The sequence below is a fragment of the Colletotrichum chrysophilum genome, assembly GCF_026319265.1.
Source record: "Colletotrichum chrysophilum strain AFK26 chromosome Unknown scaffold_199, whole genome shotgun sequence".
In the NCBI taxonomy this organism is placed as follows: domain Eukaryota; kingdom Fungi; phylum Ascomycota; class Sordariomycetes; order Glomerellales; family Glomerellaceae; genus Colletotrichum; species Colletotrichum chrysophilum.
In genome coordinates this window covers 19,535-39,586 of record NW_026517486.1, presented here as the reverse complement: position 1 = coordinate 39,586, position 20,052 = coordinate 19,535, and the positions used below count along the sequence as shown (strand labels likewise).

General features: G+C 51.0%; 5 protein-coding genes across 5 annotated transcripts; 2 read left to right on the top strand and 3 right to left on the bottom strand.

The window, feature by feature from the left end:
* Positions 1 to 7,284: 7,284 nt before the first annotated feature.
* Positions 7,285 to 7,544, bottom strand: COL26b_012987 (uncharacterized protein; the record flags this gene model as incomplete). Its single annotated transcript, XM_053185616.1, has 2 exons — positions 7,285 to 7,292; positions 7,340 to 7,544. 2 exons carry the CDS (start codon positions 7,542 to 7,544, stop codon positions 7,285 to 7,287), a joined length of 213 nt encoding a protein of 70 aa, XP_053030444.1.
* A 3,845-nt stretch (positions 7,545 to 11,389) lies between these two features.
* Positions 11,390 to 12,887, bottom strand: COL26b_012986 (uncharacterized protein; the record flags this gene model as incomplete). Its single annotated transcript, XM_053185615.1, has 4 exons — positions 11,390 to 12,292; positions 12,346 to 12,491; positions 12,557 to 12,632; positions 12,690 to 12,887. 4 exons carry the CDS (start codon positions 12,885 to 12,887, stop codon positions 11,390 to 11,392), a joined length of 1,323 nt encoding a protein of 440 aa, XP_053030443.1.
* Positions 12,888 to 13,346: 459 nt separating this feature from the next.
* RRP3 (ribosomal RNA processing protein) lies at positions 13,347 to 15,070 on the top strand (the record flags this gene model as incomplete). Its single annotated transcript, XM_053185614.1, is given in 5 exon segments — positions 13,347 to 13,520; positions 13,577 to 13,725; positions 13,739 to 13,863; positions 13,935 to 14,452; positions 14,561 to 15,070. 5 exon segments carry the CDS (start codon positions 13,347 to 13,349, stop codon positions 15,068 to 15,070), a joined length of 1,476 nt encoding a protein of 491 aa, XP_053030442.1.
* A 1,463-nt stretch (positions 15,071 to 16,533) lies between these two features.
* Positions 16,534 to 17,040, top strand: COL26b_012984 (uncharacterized protein; the record flags this gene model as incomplete). Its single annotated transcript, XM_053185613.1, has 1 exon — positions 16,534 to 17,040. One exon carries the CDS (start codon positions 16,534 to 16,536, stop codon positions 17,038 to 17,040), a length of 507 nt encoding a protein of 168 aa, XP_053030441.1.
* A 672-nt stretch (positions 17,041 to 17,712) lies between these two features.
* Positions 17,713 to 19,504, bottom strand: COL26b_012983 (uncharacterized protein; the record flags this gene model as incomplete). Its single annotated transcript, XM_053185612.1, has 2 exons — positions 17,713 to 18,659; positions 18,724 to 19,504. 2 exons carry the CDS (start codon positions 19,502 to 19,504, stop codon positions 17,713 to 17,715), a joined length of 1,728 nt encoding a protein of 575 aa, XP_053030440.1.
* Positions 19,505 to 20,052: the final 548 nt, after the last annotated feature.

Below are 20,052 nucleotides of genomic sequence, written 5' to 3'. Positions count from 1 at the left end.
TGTTATCTCGAATCAAGATTTTGCGTTTTATGGATACGACTCACTTTGACAGATTCACCTGCACTTGGTTCAAACTACTCTTTAGACCGGAGACGCTATTTTCAGCGCGCTGCCGAAACTCCGACATTTGAAGCGCGTGTCTCAAGCCTAGGCTTTAGTCCTCTCGATCCAGGAAACTCATGGTTAGTGGAAGATCGAGTTCATAACGCTGAGGGTACCGCATGCTTGATATCAATAGTTACTTGTTGCAGATTAGCAAGGAAGAACGAAAATAAATCTGTCGCCACTGAGCTGCAAGACATGACACAATTTTCACATCATAGTCGTGTCGAAAACGTTCTCAATCTCAACGTAGATATCATAAATTACAAGTTCAAAACAGAAACCAGCAGTTCCAAAACATTTGCCTGCTTCACTTCTTTCGATTTGGCTCGGCGATCTTTCTCCTCATTACCTGCCTGCTGCTTGGCAATATGGAAAGGATCCATCCGCTGCCGTATGAAGAGTTGATTTGTTATGGCGCTGCTCGGACCGCGGAACATCGTTTGAGGGATTCTTGCGGAAAAAGCTTGTCGGCTTCAATGTGCAAGATAGCTTCTCAGCGGGCATGACAGGGAAGTCTATGTCGTATCAGAGTCCATCATTCTTAAGCAAACTCTTATGTGGTCAGTAACGGCATCAAGGAGGGGCAACTAACCTTCAGGCCGAGTGACATGGGTCAGTCCAAAGCAATGCCAAAGTACGACATCCTCATTCTCGACATTTTCGTCTCGCGTTGCATACGTTGCAAGTCCAGTGTCCTCCCGACTTTGATTGGTGAACTCCCCTGCGGCCCATAACTCATCATCTCGGTATCGTGTTACCCAAATGGGTTTGGATGCAAAAGTTCCCCGCCGATGATTGAATGTCTCAGGTCCCATCATCAACATTTGGCTAGGTGCTGCATGAAGCTTGTATCCAGCCGGCTTGCCCGATATCTCATTCACGCGGGATGGGTTCGTGATTCGATACGTACGACCGGACGAGAGGTCTAGGTCATAGCCGCCAGGCTTCGTAATTGGAGTGGTTTTGACGCGAAACGCACATCCAAAGGGGTCAAGATTAGGGTTACCCCGAACGGGCAAACAATCGTCCCGCACGACTGTATTGTTCCTTTCGCCATCAAGTATCGGGTCGATGCGCACACAGAAAAGATGTTGGTGATTTACGGCAAGAACCCCAGGAGCTACCACCGTGCCCCACGGGGATACGCTGAGGTCTGGACGGATTGGCATGGTAGACAGGATACCTGTTGCCCGCACTTCAATGTGAAGATTAGCGGCTTGGTCAAGCACAAAGGCTAAAATGTACTCGTAGTTGGCAACAGTCGACGTGCATTGAATGACAAGTTTGCGGTCCCGTACCACTGAAGACTTGCCGTTGCGGAAATTGGTGTGCTTCCAGCCAATGCCGTCATCAACTTCATGCATACAAACCACGTTCGGCATCAGCACAGGGTCTCCGGTAGCCGAGACGCGCACTCCGTCGAAATAGGCGATGTGGCCGAGGCAATCGCATCCAAGAGCTAAGCTATTGGATGTCAGCCCAAACCCAGAGTCACCAAGATCAAAGGCCTGCTTTCGGTGGTAAGGGGTTCGAGGATCGCCATAAGGAACCGTCATTTCGCTCATGGACACTCGGTAGAAAAGAGATCTTTCGCCGTACCGCACATCGTGCAAAATGGGACCCTCTCGTAGTGACCATCCCAGTTGGAATTGCCACTTTTGCCAGAGTACAGTTCGATCGTCGATTTGGAAAGATGGGCCTTCAGGCTGAATAATATGCAAAGGCTTCAGATCTTTGCGTAGTGCCTCCGTGCCGAGTATGTTGGCACTATATTCGACAGGCTCGACTGGTGTCCATGGCTGAGTTTCGGTATCAAGTTCATCGCCAACGCCGAGCGGAAGTCTTTGAAGATCCACAAGCTCCATTGTATGTGCATCGAAGATAGGTGCAAGTGGTAACGGGGTTGAATAGTGATTTGCCTCCTCGTCGTCGTTCAGAGCCAAGTACATGTAGCATTGAAAAAGTCGTCTTCTTTCGAAAGGGTCATCCGTGCCGTATGCCCAAGGATCGTTCAAAATTCGGGCGCTATCCAGACACTTCAGTCTACATTGATCTAGGACATTTCATTAGGCATACCTTGGTGGAACTTTCAACTTTGCAATCTCCGCAAGAACTGCCGGGTGCTTATTGCAGGCCTTAGTGACGAGGTCGTATTCTACCCAGTCCACTGGGCCTTGGACGTCTGGAAGTTCTTCGGTGGTCTCTAGAATGCCGCTAGAGACATTCAAAATCGATTTCGTGAGAACTTTCGAGTTCTTTTGGTGGTAATAAATTCGAGCTTTGCGATCTGGTACCCGGTTACCCCTTTGCAGGTGGGCGAGAACCTCGTCTTTGGACGGCTCTGCCAGGTCAACCACCTTAAAGCGGATGCACATTGGTGGCAAGCTCAACTCCTGTAAAAGGAGCTGTGATGCCTTGCGGACTTCATCGACTGATAGAGGGTCTAGGGGGTGTTTGGGCATGGTGGCAGAATGAGGAATAAAGACTGTTTGGGACGAGGTGCAACCTATGTCATCTGGTAATAACAATATCGCAAGCCAGTCATTTAAGTATTGTTGAGTCAATCCAAATAACCACACTCGGACACTGCGATCACCTATTACGTCCCAGTATTGAAGGATGATGTGATCCCGAAAACGGAAATAGCTCCAGCGATGGGTTGAGAGAGTGTGTGGGATCTTGCGACATCCCGAATCATCCACTATTTGTACTCACCCAAAACTTAACTCCTTTCGACCACCTCGCCTTTGCATGTGACAAAAGAATCAAAGTATGCATCGCATAAGTTCTTGGTATCTTGGAGTACTTGCAAAAGGGGATGCCCAAGTCATTAGGAATAAAAGTCAAGATGTAAGTAGACCTGTATACGCCAGTTGGTGCGACGCGCCAGCTTGGCACGCAACCTTGGGGCGTCGGTGGGTCAGATGCATTGTTCTTCCCGAAAAGGAAAAACTCTCAGCAACTATGACGGTGCGGACTGTTGTTCGCGCGTGGCTGTTTCTCCCTGTGACTCCATCTATAGTATCGTCTTTGAGCGAGCCGGCTTGCCAACACTTTTTCCGGCTCCTTGCATGTTTACTATTCTCTTATCTCGCATCTATCTCGGGAAGATACAAGACCATCGTGCGAATTTAGCAACCCTCATTCTTACAAGATGCGGGGTTTAATCAACCCCCATAGATACGAAGGTGATTTGTATTACTTGCCCTTACGAATCAGGTGGCGTAATCCCTGAGGACAATCAAGTCTTAGCTTTCAAATGAGCGAGTCGATGAATCGTACTTCGATGTCGGCATTGACACGAGCGCTCCCTTTTGGTGACTGTCTTATCTCAAGGACTCCAAGAATGGGATACAAAAGCATTCGGCTTCTTAAAAACAAATTCTCTGCCATAGGCTTCGACTATCCTTCTGTGTAATCTGTCTGAACCAGCCTGGGCGTCTGATTCAAGATTGAAGCACTGAGATAACTGGTGTCGTTCCTGGGACGTGATAATTCGAGGCGTCAGTAAGGTGTCTGAGTCTAGTCTACATGTAGATTGCCAAAGATATGGGAAGGGAGACTCCGTTCAGGCCTTGAACATGAAACAAAGTTGACATCAAAGTCCTGTATGTGCTTTATTTCCTAAAATGGCAACAGTCCGCATCCGCACATCGGCTCTCTTCGTCACAAATCCGATTACGACGTACAGCCTACACGTATCTCATGGCCGCATACCTTTTGACTCCATGATTTAAAAGAACAGATATGCATGTTGCTGTCTGAGGGCCTCGGAGCAGGTCTTTTATTGCGCAATCAGTATTTCTTCGGTCGTTTTTGATGTCTACAAATGTACTTACAAACTCCATCCAAGGGATGTTAGGCCAGGCACGAGTGTGATTCGCCCTAGCTTCCCAAACCTTTTCAAGCACTTCTGTCATTGCAGCATGTTCAAATCCGGTTGAGCGCTTGATTTGCTGGATGCATAGTGTGGCATAATGCATTTGGTGTCCTGTAGAGGTGTCGACAGCGGCGAGGAAAAGGGGAAATAGCAACCGTTTGTGAAAAGGGGAGCTCATTGGGATTCGTGAACTGGCGTCTAGTATAGCGCTGACCGAGACTTTCACCTTGTCAGATTCACAGGGAATTGAAAAGGTGTCTGGCCAACGGATCACTCGCAAAAGACAGGCATGGCGATAGGCGTCGGCAAGATCTCTCCATTCGGTATCAGGGCTGGGATAATCTAGTTCCTCCAGCCTGATATTTCGAAAGAACACTTCTGCATCTTGCAAGACTTGCTCGAAATCGTTTAAACTGATCGATTTGGCTTGGTGGCGTTTGGCCGCTGCGATGACCTCGCCTATGCGATGGAAAACGGCGGGAGGGCAACCAACCAAGGTGTGGAAGCTTGATCGTGCTTTCGGGTCAGCCACGACACATAGGCGAACGGCTTCTGAGTAAGTAAGTTTCTCTGCGCCACTGAAACCCCTCAGTACATCCAACCTAGCGACTTATGTCAGTTGAAATGTTGCGTGTCTTCAGAAAGCCTGAAATGATGAACCCACCATGCTAGTGCTGACAGGAAGAACATGCTAGCGCTTGACGTCTGTCCGAGGCTTGAGGCCACTGCAACTCTATCGCATAGAAAAGACACCCCTGTCAGATGCACGGCATGGGCGGATATGCCCATTTCGCAGATCTTAGCTCACGTTAGTATGACTGATGGGCTCGGATCCGGGACGTGGGGGAGTTAATGACGAATTCTAGATTTGCCAAGACACTCACGTCATGCAAGACCAAGAGCAGTATAATCGCCAGTACGGCGTCTTCTTCAGCAGCCGCCAGTCCGTAGATCTCTTCCTTTATGAGAAGCGAACTCAGATCGTTGAGGGCTGCCACTCGATGTTGTAGAGCCGTAGCCATATCAACCTGTTCAACTCCATAGGGTAACAGAGTCATATGGCATGCGGCCAAGCCCAGGACGGCGTGAAGAACTCCGACATGCTGATGCGCAAGAGGTAACACGTGAAGTCGGAACGGATTTTGGGTCTCATTGACTACGATTGTCAAGTGTTCGCTTAACTTTTCGTCAACTACTCCTTGTGAGGCCCAATACTAGCTTTTTAGTTTGATGGGACTCACAATAAATCAACAAGTTTCGGTTCAGAGCGGTCAGAGGCTCTTTTTCGAAGTGGCGCTCAGTAAAAGAAACAGGCGATGGTTGGCCAACCGAGATTTGATGGGGAGACGTCGACGCGTCCGGTGATGTGCCCTGATGCAAAAGATGGTGCAAAACTTGCGCACTGCGACTGTCAGTCGATATGGATGTCCGGGGGCTCTGGGCCGACGGGGAACTTCGGTCTTGGCTCCGACCGGGCTTCCTTGAGGGATGTGAGATATTTTCGTCTTGTTGCTGAACTTTGCTACCGTTGGACGCGACAGCAGTGGACGGCGATTCGCAAAATTGAAACCTGGGGGGGTATCCTTCGCATTGGAGACCTTTCGACTTGCATCGATTGCATGTCGGCCGTGTTCTGTCGCATTTGCGACACTTCTTTCGACAAGTTCCGCATGCCGGGTCTAGAATTCATGTGTCCAAAAATCAGAGCTGGGACATGGGTAGAAACGGGACATAGCTTCCACTTTGCGAGGCAGGGGAAGACGGGGGCTAATTGACGGGGCAGGTTGCGCTTCCTACAGCAGCAAAGCGCAGCAATCCCAATAAATGATTTGTCTGACTTACCCTTTCGAACGGCTTTTGAGCCTCTGGCCATGGCAAGTTTTCCATGCATGATTGGTTTTGTCGCTGTGTAAAGCCTTACTCTTGCTGTGGCTCTTCGGCGAGAGTAGAGAATGTAGATGAAGGAAACCTAATTAATGGACGTCCTGTCTGGCGTCAAGAGCGCCTGCGCTAGTGGAGTTGACGGAGTTCTGACTAAGGGCAATTGAATCAGCACAATGTCCTTATGCGGCACCGTCACCTCCAGTCTGCCGCTATTTTCTTACACCTCTGCCGGGCCGAGCCCTTGTAATTCACATCCCTGTGTACCCTATTGCCGTGTCTCATCGCTGCACAGTCGAATTTCTCCGTCTTGCGTGGCTCTCTACCATTACCAGCCCTGGTTTTGTTTACGGCAGTAGGAATCAAGAGGCGTTCGGAGAATTCTCATCAAGTTCAAGGTAAAGTTCAGAGGCTCGGACACACGAAAGGGGCTGAGGTGGTCCTCTAGATTTATCGAATTTTGAACGTGCAAATCGAAAGAAGACATTGTTACACTGTAAGTGTCATTTGAAATGAATCGCCTTACAAGACCTGGTTTAATCACTACAAAAGAACGAATAATTTACCCCCGATGCCTAGAAATCGCTTGGCCTTCCGTCCCCTTTCAACTCTGGATGCAGGACAAAGATCGGATCCATTTGGTCAACATATCCGCAGGCAGGGTCACTCATGGCGTAACCCATGTATTCCTGAATGGGCCGGTCATAATTCTTCGCAATATCTTGAGGCACGGAGAGATACTGATTCTCCTCTTGTCGTAGATATCCTCGAATGGAAAACGTCGCGAAAACCAGTCGTTTTTCGTTTTGTGTGGTGTTATGTCCGCCGGCATGATATGCTGAGGCCAGCATGATGAAAGCGTCGCCTTTGTCCATCTCAGCATAAATGCACTCGTCAACTCGTGGTGGCAAGTGTCTGTCGGTGCCCCTAGCAATCAAACACTATCAGCACAGTACAACATGCATCCACTGCGGTCGACGCCGAGACTCCGCGGGAAAAATCTTCATACCAGAGGTGGCTGCGAGGTATGAACTGGGTGCCTCCATTCTCTTTTGTGACTTTGCTTCCAGCCACGAAAAGGCCTACTGCAGTCTCTCGGTTCTTGTCTCGTTCATCATCCCATGCCTCTATCTCCTGGTGGTGGTTGTGGCTGATGTAGTCATCCCTATGGAGGGGTTGGGCTTTTCCGCCTGGTCCAATCCTCATGGCAGTGCAAGAGTGGACATACGGCTTCGAAACCGACTCCTTTTTCTCGTTGCCCCACCAGAACCAGTTTCGAGTGGTCAGAAAGTGTTCGCACACCTTCTGATATATGGGATTCATCATCTGGGTTCTGGCGTATGTGGGGCTGAGAGCAAGGAGGGCTGGTGCTCGTTGGGTTTCCTCTGCCATTCATCAGCAAGAGCTGCGTTAATAGTCTAGTAGCCTCCCAGCAACATAACTGACGGCTGTTGATAGGCCGATGAGGCTTACTTGGAAAGAATGACCCATTCCACTCAACGTCGCTTTCGAGGCGCTCACGACACTCTTCGTAAGATTGGTCGACGTCCTCAACGGCCACAAGCCCCTTAACAAATACACCGCCATCGCGCTTCAAAAGGTAAATGATATCCTCAATAGGGGTCTCAGCTGAGAGCTTCTGGACTTCGGAGCCGTATCTATCGGAAATTCTCGACATGTTCACAGGCTTTGGTAGTGTTCGACAACAGAAGTTAGGGATAGCGGTTGAGATGAGATACGTTAGAGCCAGGGGCTTGGTGTGGGAAAAGGCTTTGGCGTGATGACACGTGTGAAACTGACTTGGATGGCTACTCGAATTGAAAAAAACAAAGGTTGTTTTTAAAGACCTTCTGACGCTTCGCTTCCGGGGAATGATGGCTCACTGCAGGCTCAAAGAACTTGGGCCCGCTCGTTCCGCCAAGGCGACGCAGCGTCGTGAGCTACCTACCTAGCATTGGGATGGCGTCCGTTTATTACAGTGTGACAGACACTGCAGCAGGGCAGGCCTCCAGCCCACTGCTATGGTTGAGACTATTTCCTAAAGTGGAAAAAGAGAGCGCAAGCCCCATGTGATGGTGGGGGTCCGTGAACAATCTAATTAGCGCGGCTTTCATGCATAACAGCATGCAGGATGGAAATCAATACAGTTGGCACTGCGTTCAGAGTCAGCAGCCGCCAAATATCACACGAAGGGGTCCGAATGGCAAAGCATCTCAACTGGGGTAAGATCCTATGACCTCCGTGCAGGCTTCAGGTTTGGGGCCATGATTGGCAAGGAGTTGCACGACCGATATATCTTATCGTCACTTGTCAGTGAAAGGTGCGTCGCCCGAATTGCGAATCGCACAGTCTGCGGGTGGAGCCACTAACACGTCTAGGGCATGGCGAATGGATGCCGAAGATATCTACAGCAGCAATTCGCTATCTCTGCTTGGTCTGTGGTTACAATGCATCGACGAACATGAGGTTGATATAGAAGAAGTGTGATAAGAAAATCAGCTGGGCTGTCCAAAGCACCACTTATGAAGTTGTAGAGAGGACATCAACTACATTATTCTCATTGGAGAGTGAAAGGCTATAAAGACCTTGTCATAGCCTGTTTTCTGCGGTCGTGTAAAGAGAGCCGCGGACCTACGTCTTACATTTTTATAGACTTTCGAAACGTCTAATACGACTTCTCTTCGCTTCCATTGACTTGAGAACGATGAACCATGCCATACATGCCGATACCGTTCCACATGCCGACCCGGCAGCTATGGCGGCCAAGGGCTTCGCGAAGGATGCAGCCTCGAACGAGTTTATCCACCGATTGAGCATATCCCATGGTACACTAGAGCCCTACGCGAACATTGACGACGCAATCCTGAGAGCCAATGGCCATGATCAAGTCTTGAAGCGCCAATTTAGCTGGGTTTCAGCTTTAGGCCTCTCTTTTTCTATACCCAACTCTTGGATCGGTTATCTTGTACGCCCATGTTCTCTTTGATCATCGCAAAAATGTGAAGCTTCTTATTTTGCGCTAACAGTTTCCATTGAAGAGCAATTTCGGTCAGAATCTCGTCTATGGTGGGCCGCAATCGTGTATATTCGGGCTCCTCGTCGCCTTTGCCGCTCAGCTTGTCATGACTCTTGGTCTGGGTGAGATAGCGTCTGCTTTCCCGGTCCGTCGTATCTGTCACATACCAAACCGTCTTCACTGTTAATGAAAGTGTAGTCAACCGGTGGCCAGTATCACTTCTGCTACATCTTATCATCTCCAAATACAAGACGATTCGCTGCATACCTGATAGGTTGGATGTCAATGCTGGCTTGGTGGATCGTTACGTAAGTAATTTTCTCTTTGGAGGTCAGTCGTGATATTTCGAAAGCTAACGTAAAGTGTCTTGAGATGTTCAGAAATATCCTTGTTCTCCATGACCTTAGCTGGTATGATCCAATTTTGGCATCCCGGTTTCGAAGGAACACAATGGCAGATCTATTTAATCTATGTGGGGACTGCCACCGTCACAGGTGCTTTCACCTCCCGAATTTCATATCTAATCCTTTGAAACTACATTTCTAACAATTATTAGTACTTCCTGTGATTTCTGCCTCTCAAAAGATCACCTTCACAGTTCAGCTTTCGTTGTACAGTTCAGTTTTGGGCTTTCTGGTGCTCTTATTCGTAGCCATCGCTTTGCATAAACACAGCCAACCTGCATCTTTCCTGACTCAATCGGGTCTAGGATCAAGTGGATGGTCTGCAGGGATAGCGTGGACCTTGGGTATCGCGAATGCAATGTACGCCTTTGGGGGGACGGATGGTGGTAAGTCACCCACATGATGATATCTCGGAAAGGGAATCTTTCTAATACTTGGTAGTTATTCACATTAGCGAGGAAATGCCGCATCCCGGTCGCCGAGTCCCACAGGTCATGATGCTGACAATGATCATCGGTCTGGCCACAGCCTTCCCTCTGTTCTTGTCTCTCATGTTCTACATGGAAGACTTTTCGGCAGTTATTTCATCTCGTTTGCCTAGTTTGGAGTTGATAAACCAGGTGTTTGTACTCCTATCACGGTCGACACTGGCGACTTCAACTCTAATGCAGTCTCAGGACCGGCAACGACAAAGTCACTTTGTCTCTATTCGCTTATATCCTCTTCGTTTATCTGGGTGAGTGGTTCCGTGTCGGCAATAGCCCACCCGTCTCACTGATATCTGTCCCAGTATGTCTTCCATCACAATGGGTCACCAGTGGTCGTCTAGCCTGGGCATTTGCTCGCGATGTAGGTTATGCAACGCAGGAAGTCATCCCCTCTACGCACTGTTGCTGACTGATTCCAGAGAGGAGTACCCTTTTCGAGCTACTTCGCAAATGTTGATGGCAAACGACATCTACCCATTCGAACTACCGTCGCTTCCTACGTATTCTCCTGTCTCTACGGTCTTTTGTACTTGGCATCAACCTCTGCCTTTAATTCAATAGTGACCTCAGCAGTCCTTTTCTTGAATATCACTTATGCAGCTCCACAAGCCATCCTCCTCTTTCGGGGTCGACAAAGATGCTTGCCTCGTCGGTACTTAAACCTTGGCCGGGCTGGATATGTTTGCAACACATTTTCCATTTTGTGGACATTGGTATTGTTGGTCTTCATATGTATGCCACTTAGCCTCCCTGCGACAACTGCCAGCATGAATTATACTGCCGTCATTTTGGTTGGGCTCTTCTTCGTTATCGTTTTCTTGTGGTACATGGACGGAAACAAAAGCTTTCGGGGGCCTGAGATCGATTGGGACATGACCAGATCATTGAACTCGGGTGGGGTTGAGGCCGCAAATGACACGAGGTGAACCAATCTGGAGAGGTGCCGGAAAGTCGTACCGTCACGCGCAAAACGGTGTCAGTGGTACGCAGAAAATGGTCGCTTCACAGGATAGAATTACAAACCCGAAAACACACATATAGCATTGTTTCGCGAAAGGGCCTGCTCATCACCTCGTCACACATCAAATGATACGAGACTTGAACATTTCCCGATCTGGAGATGTTCGAAACCCCTCACTCAATCCCCGCAACCCCGAGAATATTACCCTAGCTCGAGCATCCCATGACTCTAAGCCTTGGTCAAGTGCAATTTCTCCCAACTGGACCTAGTCCGACGTTGAACGGAAAGCTGTCCTCTACCATGGATTTCTCTTGGCGAAATTCGACACTGCACATGCGCAAAATGCTGGAGTCTTCTTGTGGGGCATAAATTTGGCTTGCAACATGCTCCCTTTCCATTGAGGTGGCCAACTGAGGAACGATGAGAAACTGTGCCCTCATGGGTGTAGGGGCTGGTGATACGGTTCCACGACTTGGGCATCCGGTGGCAGAGCCGTGGCATCGGCGCTCGTCCTTGTCTGTAACTCGCACCCTCATAAGTCTGAAGCGGACGTTCAATGAACCATGTCACAGGGAAGATATGATGCCTTCATCTTCAGCCACTCCTTGGGTATTATGATCTACTATGAACGAGAGTCTCTTCTATCAAGGTCGCTCATTCGTTCGCAATCTCTTCCTCCTCGTCCTCCCACTCACCAGCATCTTCCATCTCCTCATTGACTTGGTATTCCGCATCGCCCGCTAGGCCCTCACTGTCAAACTCGTCGTAGTCGTCCATATCCACATCACTTTCATCCCCAGCTGTGTCGCCACGCTCGGCCTTAGCCTTCCGCTTCTTCTCGACATTCTCTTTCTGTTGCTTCCGCCTGGCCTCCTTCTCCTGTTGCCTCTTCTCCCATCGCTTCTCCAGCTCCCGGATCTCTTCCTTTGTCTTGTGAACGTACTCGTGCCACATGACTTTGCCTGAGCATAAGCCTTCCTCGACCTTGGTCAAACGCAGACGCATGCGCGGACCAAGCTCAACCAGCTTGACGGCGCGCTTCTCGACACCCTCGGCATCGTCCGCAGCATCGTCTTCAACAGGGGCAGCGCGTTGTTTAGAAATCTTCTTAGCTGCCGGCTCCAGAACCTCGATCTCCGCGTCCGTGTCAATCTCGCTACCACTGGTAGCATCCGTCATGTATCCCTCTCCATCCTCACCACCAATCATGAAGTCGGCAATATCTTCAAGCTTGCCTAGGTTCGGTACGCCGCCCTTCTTGCCAACCTTCGAAGCCAGCAGCTTCTCTGCCCGATCGAGTCTTCTGAGAGGTCTCGAGATGCCTGTAGCTCGCGTTGTGATAGCGTAGTGCCTAAAGTTGAGAATGAAAGACCCATCATTCTCAGGCGACAGCTCTCTGTTGAGGAGTAGGACTCGGCGGATGTTCTTGAGGGGAGTTTGGTTCGGGTTGATGGGCGGGAAAAGAGATTGGAAGACCGAGGTTGCGAGAGACTCGAGGTGCTTAGGGACCTTTGACTTTGCGTCGGAATCGGGGGAGTGAAAGTTGTTCATGACCAACTAAAAAGGGTCAGTCAATGATTTTTGGGCTGTTCTTGCTGTGAACTACGTACCAAGGGCGGAGCAAGCTGCTCTTTCGCACTGCCTTTGGGCCTCCGTTGAGCCTTTTGAACATCCTTAGCCAAGGAATACTTGTCGACTCGGAAGTTGAATGTTGGGCCTCTCGGGGTTAGGGCGACTCTGAGATTGACGTTGCCAGCTGGTTATTGTTAGCAGCTGATCCAGCCGGGGGTGGTGACAGGGCTTCGAGTTGGGGACACAAACCTTCGGATCTAGAGAACAAAAGGAAATGGGACACGCCCAAGGGACCTGCCATAGTAACATAGTCCTTTAAGTGGTTCTATTGTCCAAATCAGTGTTTGCACAATGTGAAGCTGAGCGATGGACGTTGGCATACGGCTCTGCGTTCCTTCAGCCGAGAGGCAGTGTTTGGTTCGAGTACACGTCTGACATCCGTGGCAAGCTGCGAAACACTGCTGCCAACCTGACCTGCGCCGATACGGATGACCATTGACCTAGGCACCTTGGCATCGACGGGCTTCTGGGGGTTCGAAGCACCGACGTGCGTCCTCTTTTTTTGGCGAGGCTTCGCCATCGTGGGCGACTTGATGAGCGATTGAGTATTTTAAAAAGAAGGTTCGAATGATCGCGCGCAGTCTAATTGAGTGCGACGGGTCGAGATGGGAGCCTGGGGAGAAGCTGGGGCTCGGACGGAATCGCAGGAGGATCTTGTGATGGTCTTGAGATGGTGCTGGAGAAATGCGCCTGCAGGCGAACGCCCAGTTCTAAAATTTCTTGCCGCTTTCTTTTCTGCCCAATTCTGCATGCTTTGAGACCCACTCTAAAGCTCACCCTGTCCAATCGCTCTGTGTTTTATCACACCGCTTTCCCCGGCGGTGTCTTACCTAAGCCAGATTTTCGCGAGGCCGCGGGGCCCAGCTTTGCTGGATGTGAAGCTGTAACTTTTTTTTTTTTTTTTCCCTTGATTCTGCACATCTTCTCTCCCGGGTCACTTTGCGCCAACTGCCACTACCAACCTAACACAACCTCCACGATGCCACCGAACAAACGAGTCAAGATTTCCCACGGGGGCCCTCCGCCCAAGGCCAACCGCCAGAAGGAGGCATCTCCCGACGAGTCTGTCGAGTCCACGTCCGAGCCGGAGCAGGAGCCGGAGGAAGATGTCACCGCCAACAAAGCTGAGAGCGCAAAGACCTTCAAGGACCTCGTGAGTTGGCCGTGCTTGCTGCTCGACTGAACACCGGTTAATCTAGAAATCTCCAGGGCATTGTCGATTCTCTTGTTGAAGCCTGCGACCGACTCGGCTACACAAATCCCACACCCATTCAGGCGCAATCGATCCCCCATGCGCTGCAGAATAGAGACGTCATTGGGTTGGCCGAGACTGGAAGTGGAAAGACAGCCGCTTTTGCGTGAGTTATACAGATTACCGCTCTGCGATGTCCTGCAGGCTCACAGCTTTCTCAACAGGCTGCCCATCATTCAAGCACTCCTCGATAAGCCCAGCCATCTGTTCGGTCTTGTCCTCGCGCCCACAAGAGAACTGGCGGGTAAGCGGCCGCTTGAGTCACCCTGCTAAAACTTTGAACATAAACTCTAATCAATCACCTGCACTCAACAGCCCAGATCGCCGCAAGTTTCGAAGCCCTAGGCTCGCTAGTGAACCTTCGAGTCGCAGTCATCGTCGGTGGGCTGGACATGGTCGCCCAGGCAATCGCCTTGGGCAAGAAGCCTCATATTGTAGTGGCTACACCTGGACGCTTGGTTGACCATCTCGAGAAGACAAAAGGGTTCTCTCTGCGTTCGCTCAAGTACTTGGTCATGGACGAGGCAGACAGACTTTTGGATATGGATTTTGGACCCAGCATCGACAAGATCCTCAAGTTCATTCCCCGTGAACGTCGAACTTTCCTCTTCTCCGCCACCATGAGTTCCAAAATCGAGAGTCTTCAGCGAGCTAGTCTGCGCGACCCCGTGCGCATCAGCATCAGCTCCAGCAGCCACCAGACTGTGTCGACCCTTATCCAAAACTACATCTTTTGCCCCCACAACAAGAAAGACACATACCTCGTCTACTTGGTGAACGAGTATTCCGGGAAGAAGATAGTTCTGTTCACAAGAACAGTCACAGAGACACAAGTAAGTCATAGGCGGTTTTCTGGTTTGGGCCCATAAGAGCAAGAGCAAGAGCCTTGGAAACTCACATGTTCGCCTGATCACCGATGTCCACTAACACATTCTGTCTAGAGACTCGCCATCCTGCTCCGTACCTTGGGTTTCGGGGCTATCCCGATCCATGGACAGCTGAACCAGACGGCACGTTTGGGCGCGCTGAACAAATTCCGGGCAGGCTCTCGCGATATTCTCGTCGCCACTGACGTCGCGGCCCGAGGTCTCGACATCCCTCTAGTTGACGTTGTCATCAACTTTGATATTCCGTCCGACAGCAAGACATACGTCCACAGAGTAGGTCGCACGGCACGTGCGGGAAAATCCGGCAAGGCCATTACCATAATGACCCAGTACGATCTTGAGATTTACCTACGGATTGAGGCAGCCCTGGGCAAGAAATTGCCCGAATACCCTACCCAGAAGGACGAGGTGGATGTGTTCCAGACGAGAGTCGAGGAAGCTCAAAGAGTCGCCCGTATAGAGATGAAGAACATGATGGACGCCAAGGGCAAGCGGGGTACGGCCTTCAAGGGCGGCAAAGGTGGCAAGAGGCGTCACGACAACATGGACGCCGAGGAGGGATGAAACAGACTCGTTACTGGAAGGCAAGAGGCTTCGCGGTTTATGTACCATGAGATAATTAATGATATTCACTTTCAAAATGTTGACGAGTTCTTTGGAAAACCACGGAGAGCTGACTGGGAAGAGTGTAGCTGTGCACACTGATTGTCAGTTATGACAGCCTCGAGAAGTATTTCTGACGCCAATGATTTCCTCATCAGAGTCCCAGCAAATGTACAGCTTAGCTTCGTGCAGAGAGAGTATAGGGTGTACGAATCAGGTCTCCAATGTTACGGCCCAACACGCGAGTTGCCTCCCGAGTATCGCTGTGTGGATACATGACGGCCGCAAGCTTCAGCCTTCATTGCTTCGCTGAAATGAAGACTGCCATGGTAATCACATGGGTTATGCTATGAACTATGTTCCATGGTCGCTTGAATTGCTGGAATCAAGAAAGCGTGGAAGTAATAGAAAGCAAATAGAGGATCCTTACGACAAATGGCCCTACCCATTGGAAGTAATGTTAAAAACAATTGGGCAAGAGGGCAAGCGCACTATTCCACCTAACTTTGAGATGGCACCTTCAATTCTAACGGACTTTATTAGAGCTTTTCAGCTCTCAATCCGTCAAATCGTCATTTCTGCAGAGACGCAGGTGATTCGACCCTGCCATCGCAACTACGCAGACTGTCTCGTTCGGACGCGAAAGCTCGGAGGAACCATTGGTTCAGGTCCAAAAAGGCAAAAGGTGCGCCGGCTTACACCAACCACAACGCCCAGCCACTCTCAGCTCGCCTCAACTGCCCGACCCCAAAGCGCAATTGAGCCAGAATGACCAGTGCCGGCGCCGGCGTCATCTAGCGCCGTCCAATGATAGCAATTTGCGTCCCTCACTCATGTTTGAGTAGTCACATCGGCAGGAACCTTGCATGAGGGGTCAAGTGGTGATCAGCGGGGTGTTCAGGGGATGGGGACATAATCTGGGGTAAAGCCCCTGCTTCTCCTCGGCTTGGATTGTCAGGATCCCCTGTAGAACAGCATGTGTTTGCGATGATTTGTGTGTTGTTTCTCTACATGTTGGTGAGTTGGGCCAATTTCTCGGCCGAGGACATGTGAAGTGCTGCTCAACTACACGGAACTGCATTCGCGCGATCACACCTCGTCTCCGGCTAGGCAGAGCCATCGTGTCACTCCTCCTTGATATGGATTGCGGGGAAAGATGACATCGATGGCAGGCCGCGAGGCGATGAGCAGCTTTGATAGGCGGAGGAATAGCTCGATTGACATGGCGGTCGCGCGACGATGCCCTACAGATGAAGATGGTTTTCAGCTGGGATCACTGAAGTGGGAGTATAAAAGGGTCCGTTTGGAACTGACAACAATCATGAAAAGAGCCGTATCCATCGTCCTCCTCATCTCCAGCCTTGAATCGTCAAGCTAGTGCACCGTTTTCCCATAGCCTCTATCCGTCGGCAACTGTCGCCAACATGCTTCTCAAGTTCTCGCTCCTCGGCCTATTTGCCACCTTCGTCATTGCCGATGGTGCTGCCATTGTGGCCGCCATGGACGAGATCGCCACGCAGAACACGGAGCTGGGCGATACCGTTGCATCTTGGGACGGCGGCCTGTTCGGCACGCTTCCCATCATCATCGACTCCACCAAACTGCTCGTCAAGATTAACGAGGCCACCAAGGTCGCCGAGGACTCGGAGCCTCTGAACGCCATTGAGGCCATCACCGTCGCGCAGTCGACGCAGAAACTTGCGGGCGGTGTCGAGACCACTCTCGGAAACGTTGTCGACGCGAAGCCCAAGTTCGACAAGCTCCTCCTGAGCCCCATCATTCTCCTCAACCTCAAGCAGGAGAAGAGTGCGACCGACAAGTTCAGCGCTGCTGTCGTTGAGAAGGTGCCCGAGGCACTACAGGGTGCAGCGAAAACCTTGGTTGCGCAGATCGAGACGGCATTTAACAATGCCATTGACACGTACAGCTAAAGGGCTTCCGAGCCTTGGAGCTCGATGGGTCTGCTATGAAAGTGATGAGGACGTTGTTCAGGCGCCTCCTCATATGACAAGCGCGGGGACGGGTGGAACGCGCAGTTAGCTTCAATGTTCTTTCTCTTCTTGTACATAAGTCAGACTTCAGGGTGAGGAAACCATTCATGACGTTCGCATTCGATTGAATTGACTTGTGCCGCTGCTGCAGACCAGGTGCATGATGCGGAACGGCCCTAGGAAAGCCAAAGAGCAGTACGCGTGGTCAAACTTGGCGTAAGAAATAAAGCACATCCGCAGACAGAAGTATTGAATATCATAATTTTCATTGATAACTATAGGAGACGTCGACATCGTCAAGCGCTGTATGCGTTCACGCCTCGCGGAGGAATTCCTTCAGCTCCACCAAGACATAGTGCAAGTCCAGGTCTAACGTGATTCGCTGCATGTGAGCCAGGCATTGGCACCTTCGCCAAGTAACTTTTATCTACCGTCTTTTCGTCTGACGGGCCGCTTTTTTTTCAGAGATAGAACCACAAGAAAACAGAGAAAGAAACAGGGTGCAAAGTATATGAGGCCAGGGATGGCAAGTGCCCGTCACTTTGGAGGACTATCATGCCACGCCATCCTCAACCGTTATATTTCAGGGAGGTCGAGTACCGAAGCATCGTACTAGATGCTGAGTAGGTTGACGTCCGAGATGCTGCGCTGGCGTTTGTGGGCCATGGGGACCTCACTGGACGCCTTGCGCTTCTGGGACATGGATTCGAGGGGGCTGCGCGCGAGATCGCGCATCTGCTTCTTGGAACGCCGCAGAGGAGTTAGGGGGACGGCCGCCGTTTCGAAACGGTCGGATTTCAGTCCGCGGAGAGCGGTGTAGTTGTAAGGGCTGCTGAGGGCGAGGGAGTCTTGGGTAGCCTTGTCGCTCAGGATAAGTCGTTGGTTGATCTGGTCACGACGGAAGGCTCCGACGTTGTTCGCATTGATATGTGAATGGAGGTCGATGTCGCTTGAGCTGCGCGGGCGGCCAGGAGTGGTGTTCATGGCATCGCCGTCCCATTGTTTCTCGTCCTCGCCGTCAAGAGACCTCGTATCGTCGAATTCGATAAAGTCGTTGATGTCGAGGCTTCGTTCAATCTCATCCTCATCCTCCTCAATCTCCACTGAGGAGCTCTCATCGGCCGTGTTCGGCTCAGACTGGAAGGGGAAGAAAGCCTCGGCGGGTCCCATGGCTTGAGTATTGAGGTAGTCACCGAATGTATTGGAAGAGAACATGGCGCTCATCATGATCTGAGCCGAGTTGCTGAGCATGGGCGAGTTCTGGTTCTCGTCAATGGGGGCAAGGTACGAGAAGTTGAACTGCTCCGGAGACAAGTCAAGGTGACGGCGGCGATGAGGGGTAAAGATCATCATCTTTCTAGAGATGGGGTTCACAACGGCGATAGGCTTGCGCTCAGAGCTGTCGAGGTTGAAGCGGCCAACGCGAGGTTGTCCTCGCTCGCCCTTGACCGGGTGATCCGTGTCGGAGTCATCCCACTGGTCGGCGGATTGCTCGGGACGCTTAATCTTGCGGCGCACGACAGGTTCAGGCTCATCTTCTTCGGTGGTGTCACCATCAGCTGGACAAGCACGTCAGCAATCACGTTTTCGAATCGCAATCTGCATCACGAGGCACAAACTCACTCTCGTAGCCGTCCAGCTCTTGAGTTTCCTCGTAAGCTGCGACTGGAGTGGGCATTTCGGAGACGTCGCCCGCGGTCATGGGGGTAGCAATAGGGGTGTCGTCGTCGCCAAGTTCCTGAATGACAGCCTCGATCTCCGAATCTGCGTCAGGGGCGTAGTCATAGGCTCCATGGTAGTCGCCATGGTAATCCCAGAAAGAATTGGAATTCTCGGACTCGTCATTTTCATCATCATTCTCGATCTCGCGGCGGAAGGCCGGATCGAGTGAACTCTGATCCACAAAGATGTCGGGAAAGAAATCGGCATGGTCATCCTCGGTGTCGGTAGAGTCGGAATCACTCGAGGGAACGTCGAAACGAACATGGCGCTCTACTGGCTCAGACCGGTGATGTTGGTGGTCGGAAGCGGCACTCTCCTCGACATCAGACATGATGCCGTCCCAACTGGCACTGTCCTCGACGTCGGCAGCGCCCTCTTCCTCGTCATCATCTTCTTCTTGATCATCGTTGTCATCGTCTTCGTCTTCATCGTCCTCTTCTTGGACAATGGGCGGCCGAAGAGAGCTTGAGATGCTTGGGGGCAGCACCTCGTGGAGGATATGCTCCTCCTCGGCCGCAACGACATCCTCATCGTCGTCATCGGAGGAGTCGCTGATATCTTCAACCGCGGAATAGCCGTCGTCGTCGGAAAGGTTGAAAGACGAGGAGGAGGTGACTGAATCGCGACGCTTTGCGGCCTTGCGAGAAGCCGCAGACGACTTGTTGCGAACGTTGCGGGACATGGCGGTGATTATGCAGGGGGTGAAACCCAAGACGGTGGTATTGGGAATGTGGGGTGAAGTCTGGAGTAGCGGCGGTGAGGGTGCCGTTGGAATATCAAGCTGGTGATAATGGTGGTTGAGGTAGACTAGAGATAGTCTTTCGCCTGGTGTAGTGGTATGTTGATACCGATTTTCGTAATTATAGAGAAGGGGAGGAGAGACAGGCGGTAGGTCGCGATGCCGGCAGGAAGGGGTTAATAGAGAGCAGTAGTGTTCTTCGTAGCGGATGGGCGTAGTGTAGCCGAGTGAATGTCGGGCAAAAGTAGTCGATTGGAATTGAAATCAGATGCAGACTTCCGTCAATGGGCCAGAACCGTTCCCTCGGGAGGGCTCTGGACAGTGAAAGCCTGGGGGATCACTTCGTCGAAAGCAGAGAGGATTGAATGTCTCGATGGGCTGCTGGACTGCAGAGGCGCCTCGATCAGGCACCCCCGCAGTGGGCGTTTACAGCTCAGCGAAAGCGGGCGACATGATCTCGACGAAGTTTGGTAAGGGTATCTGACTGTTCT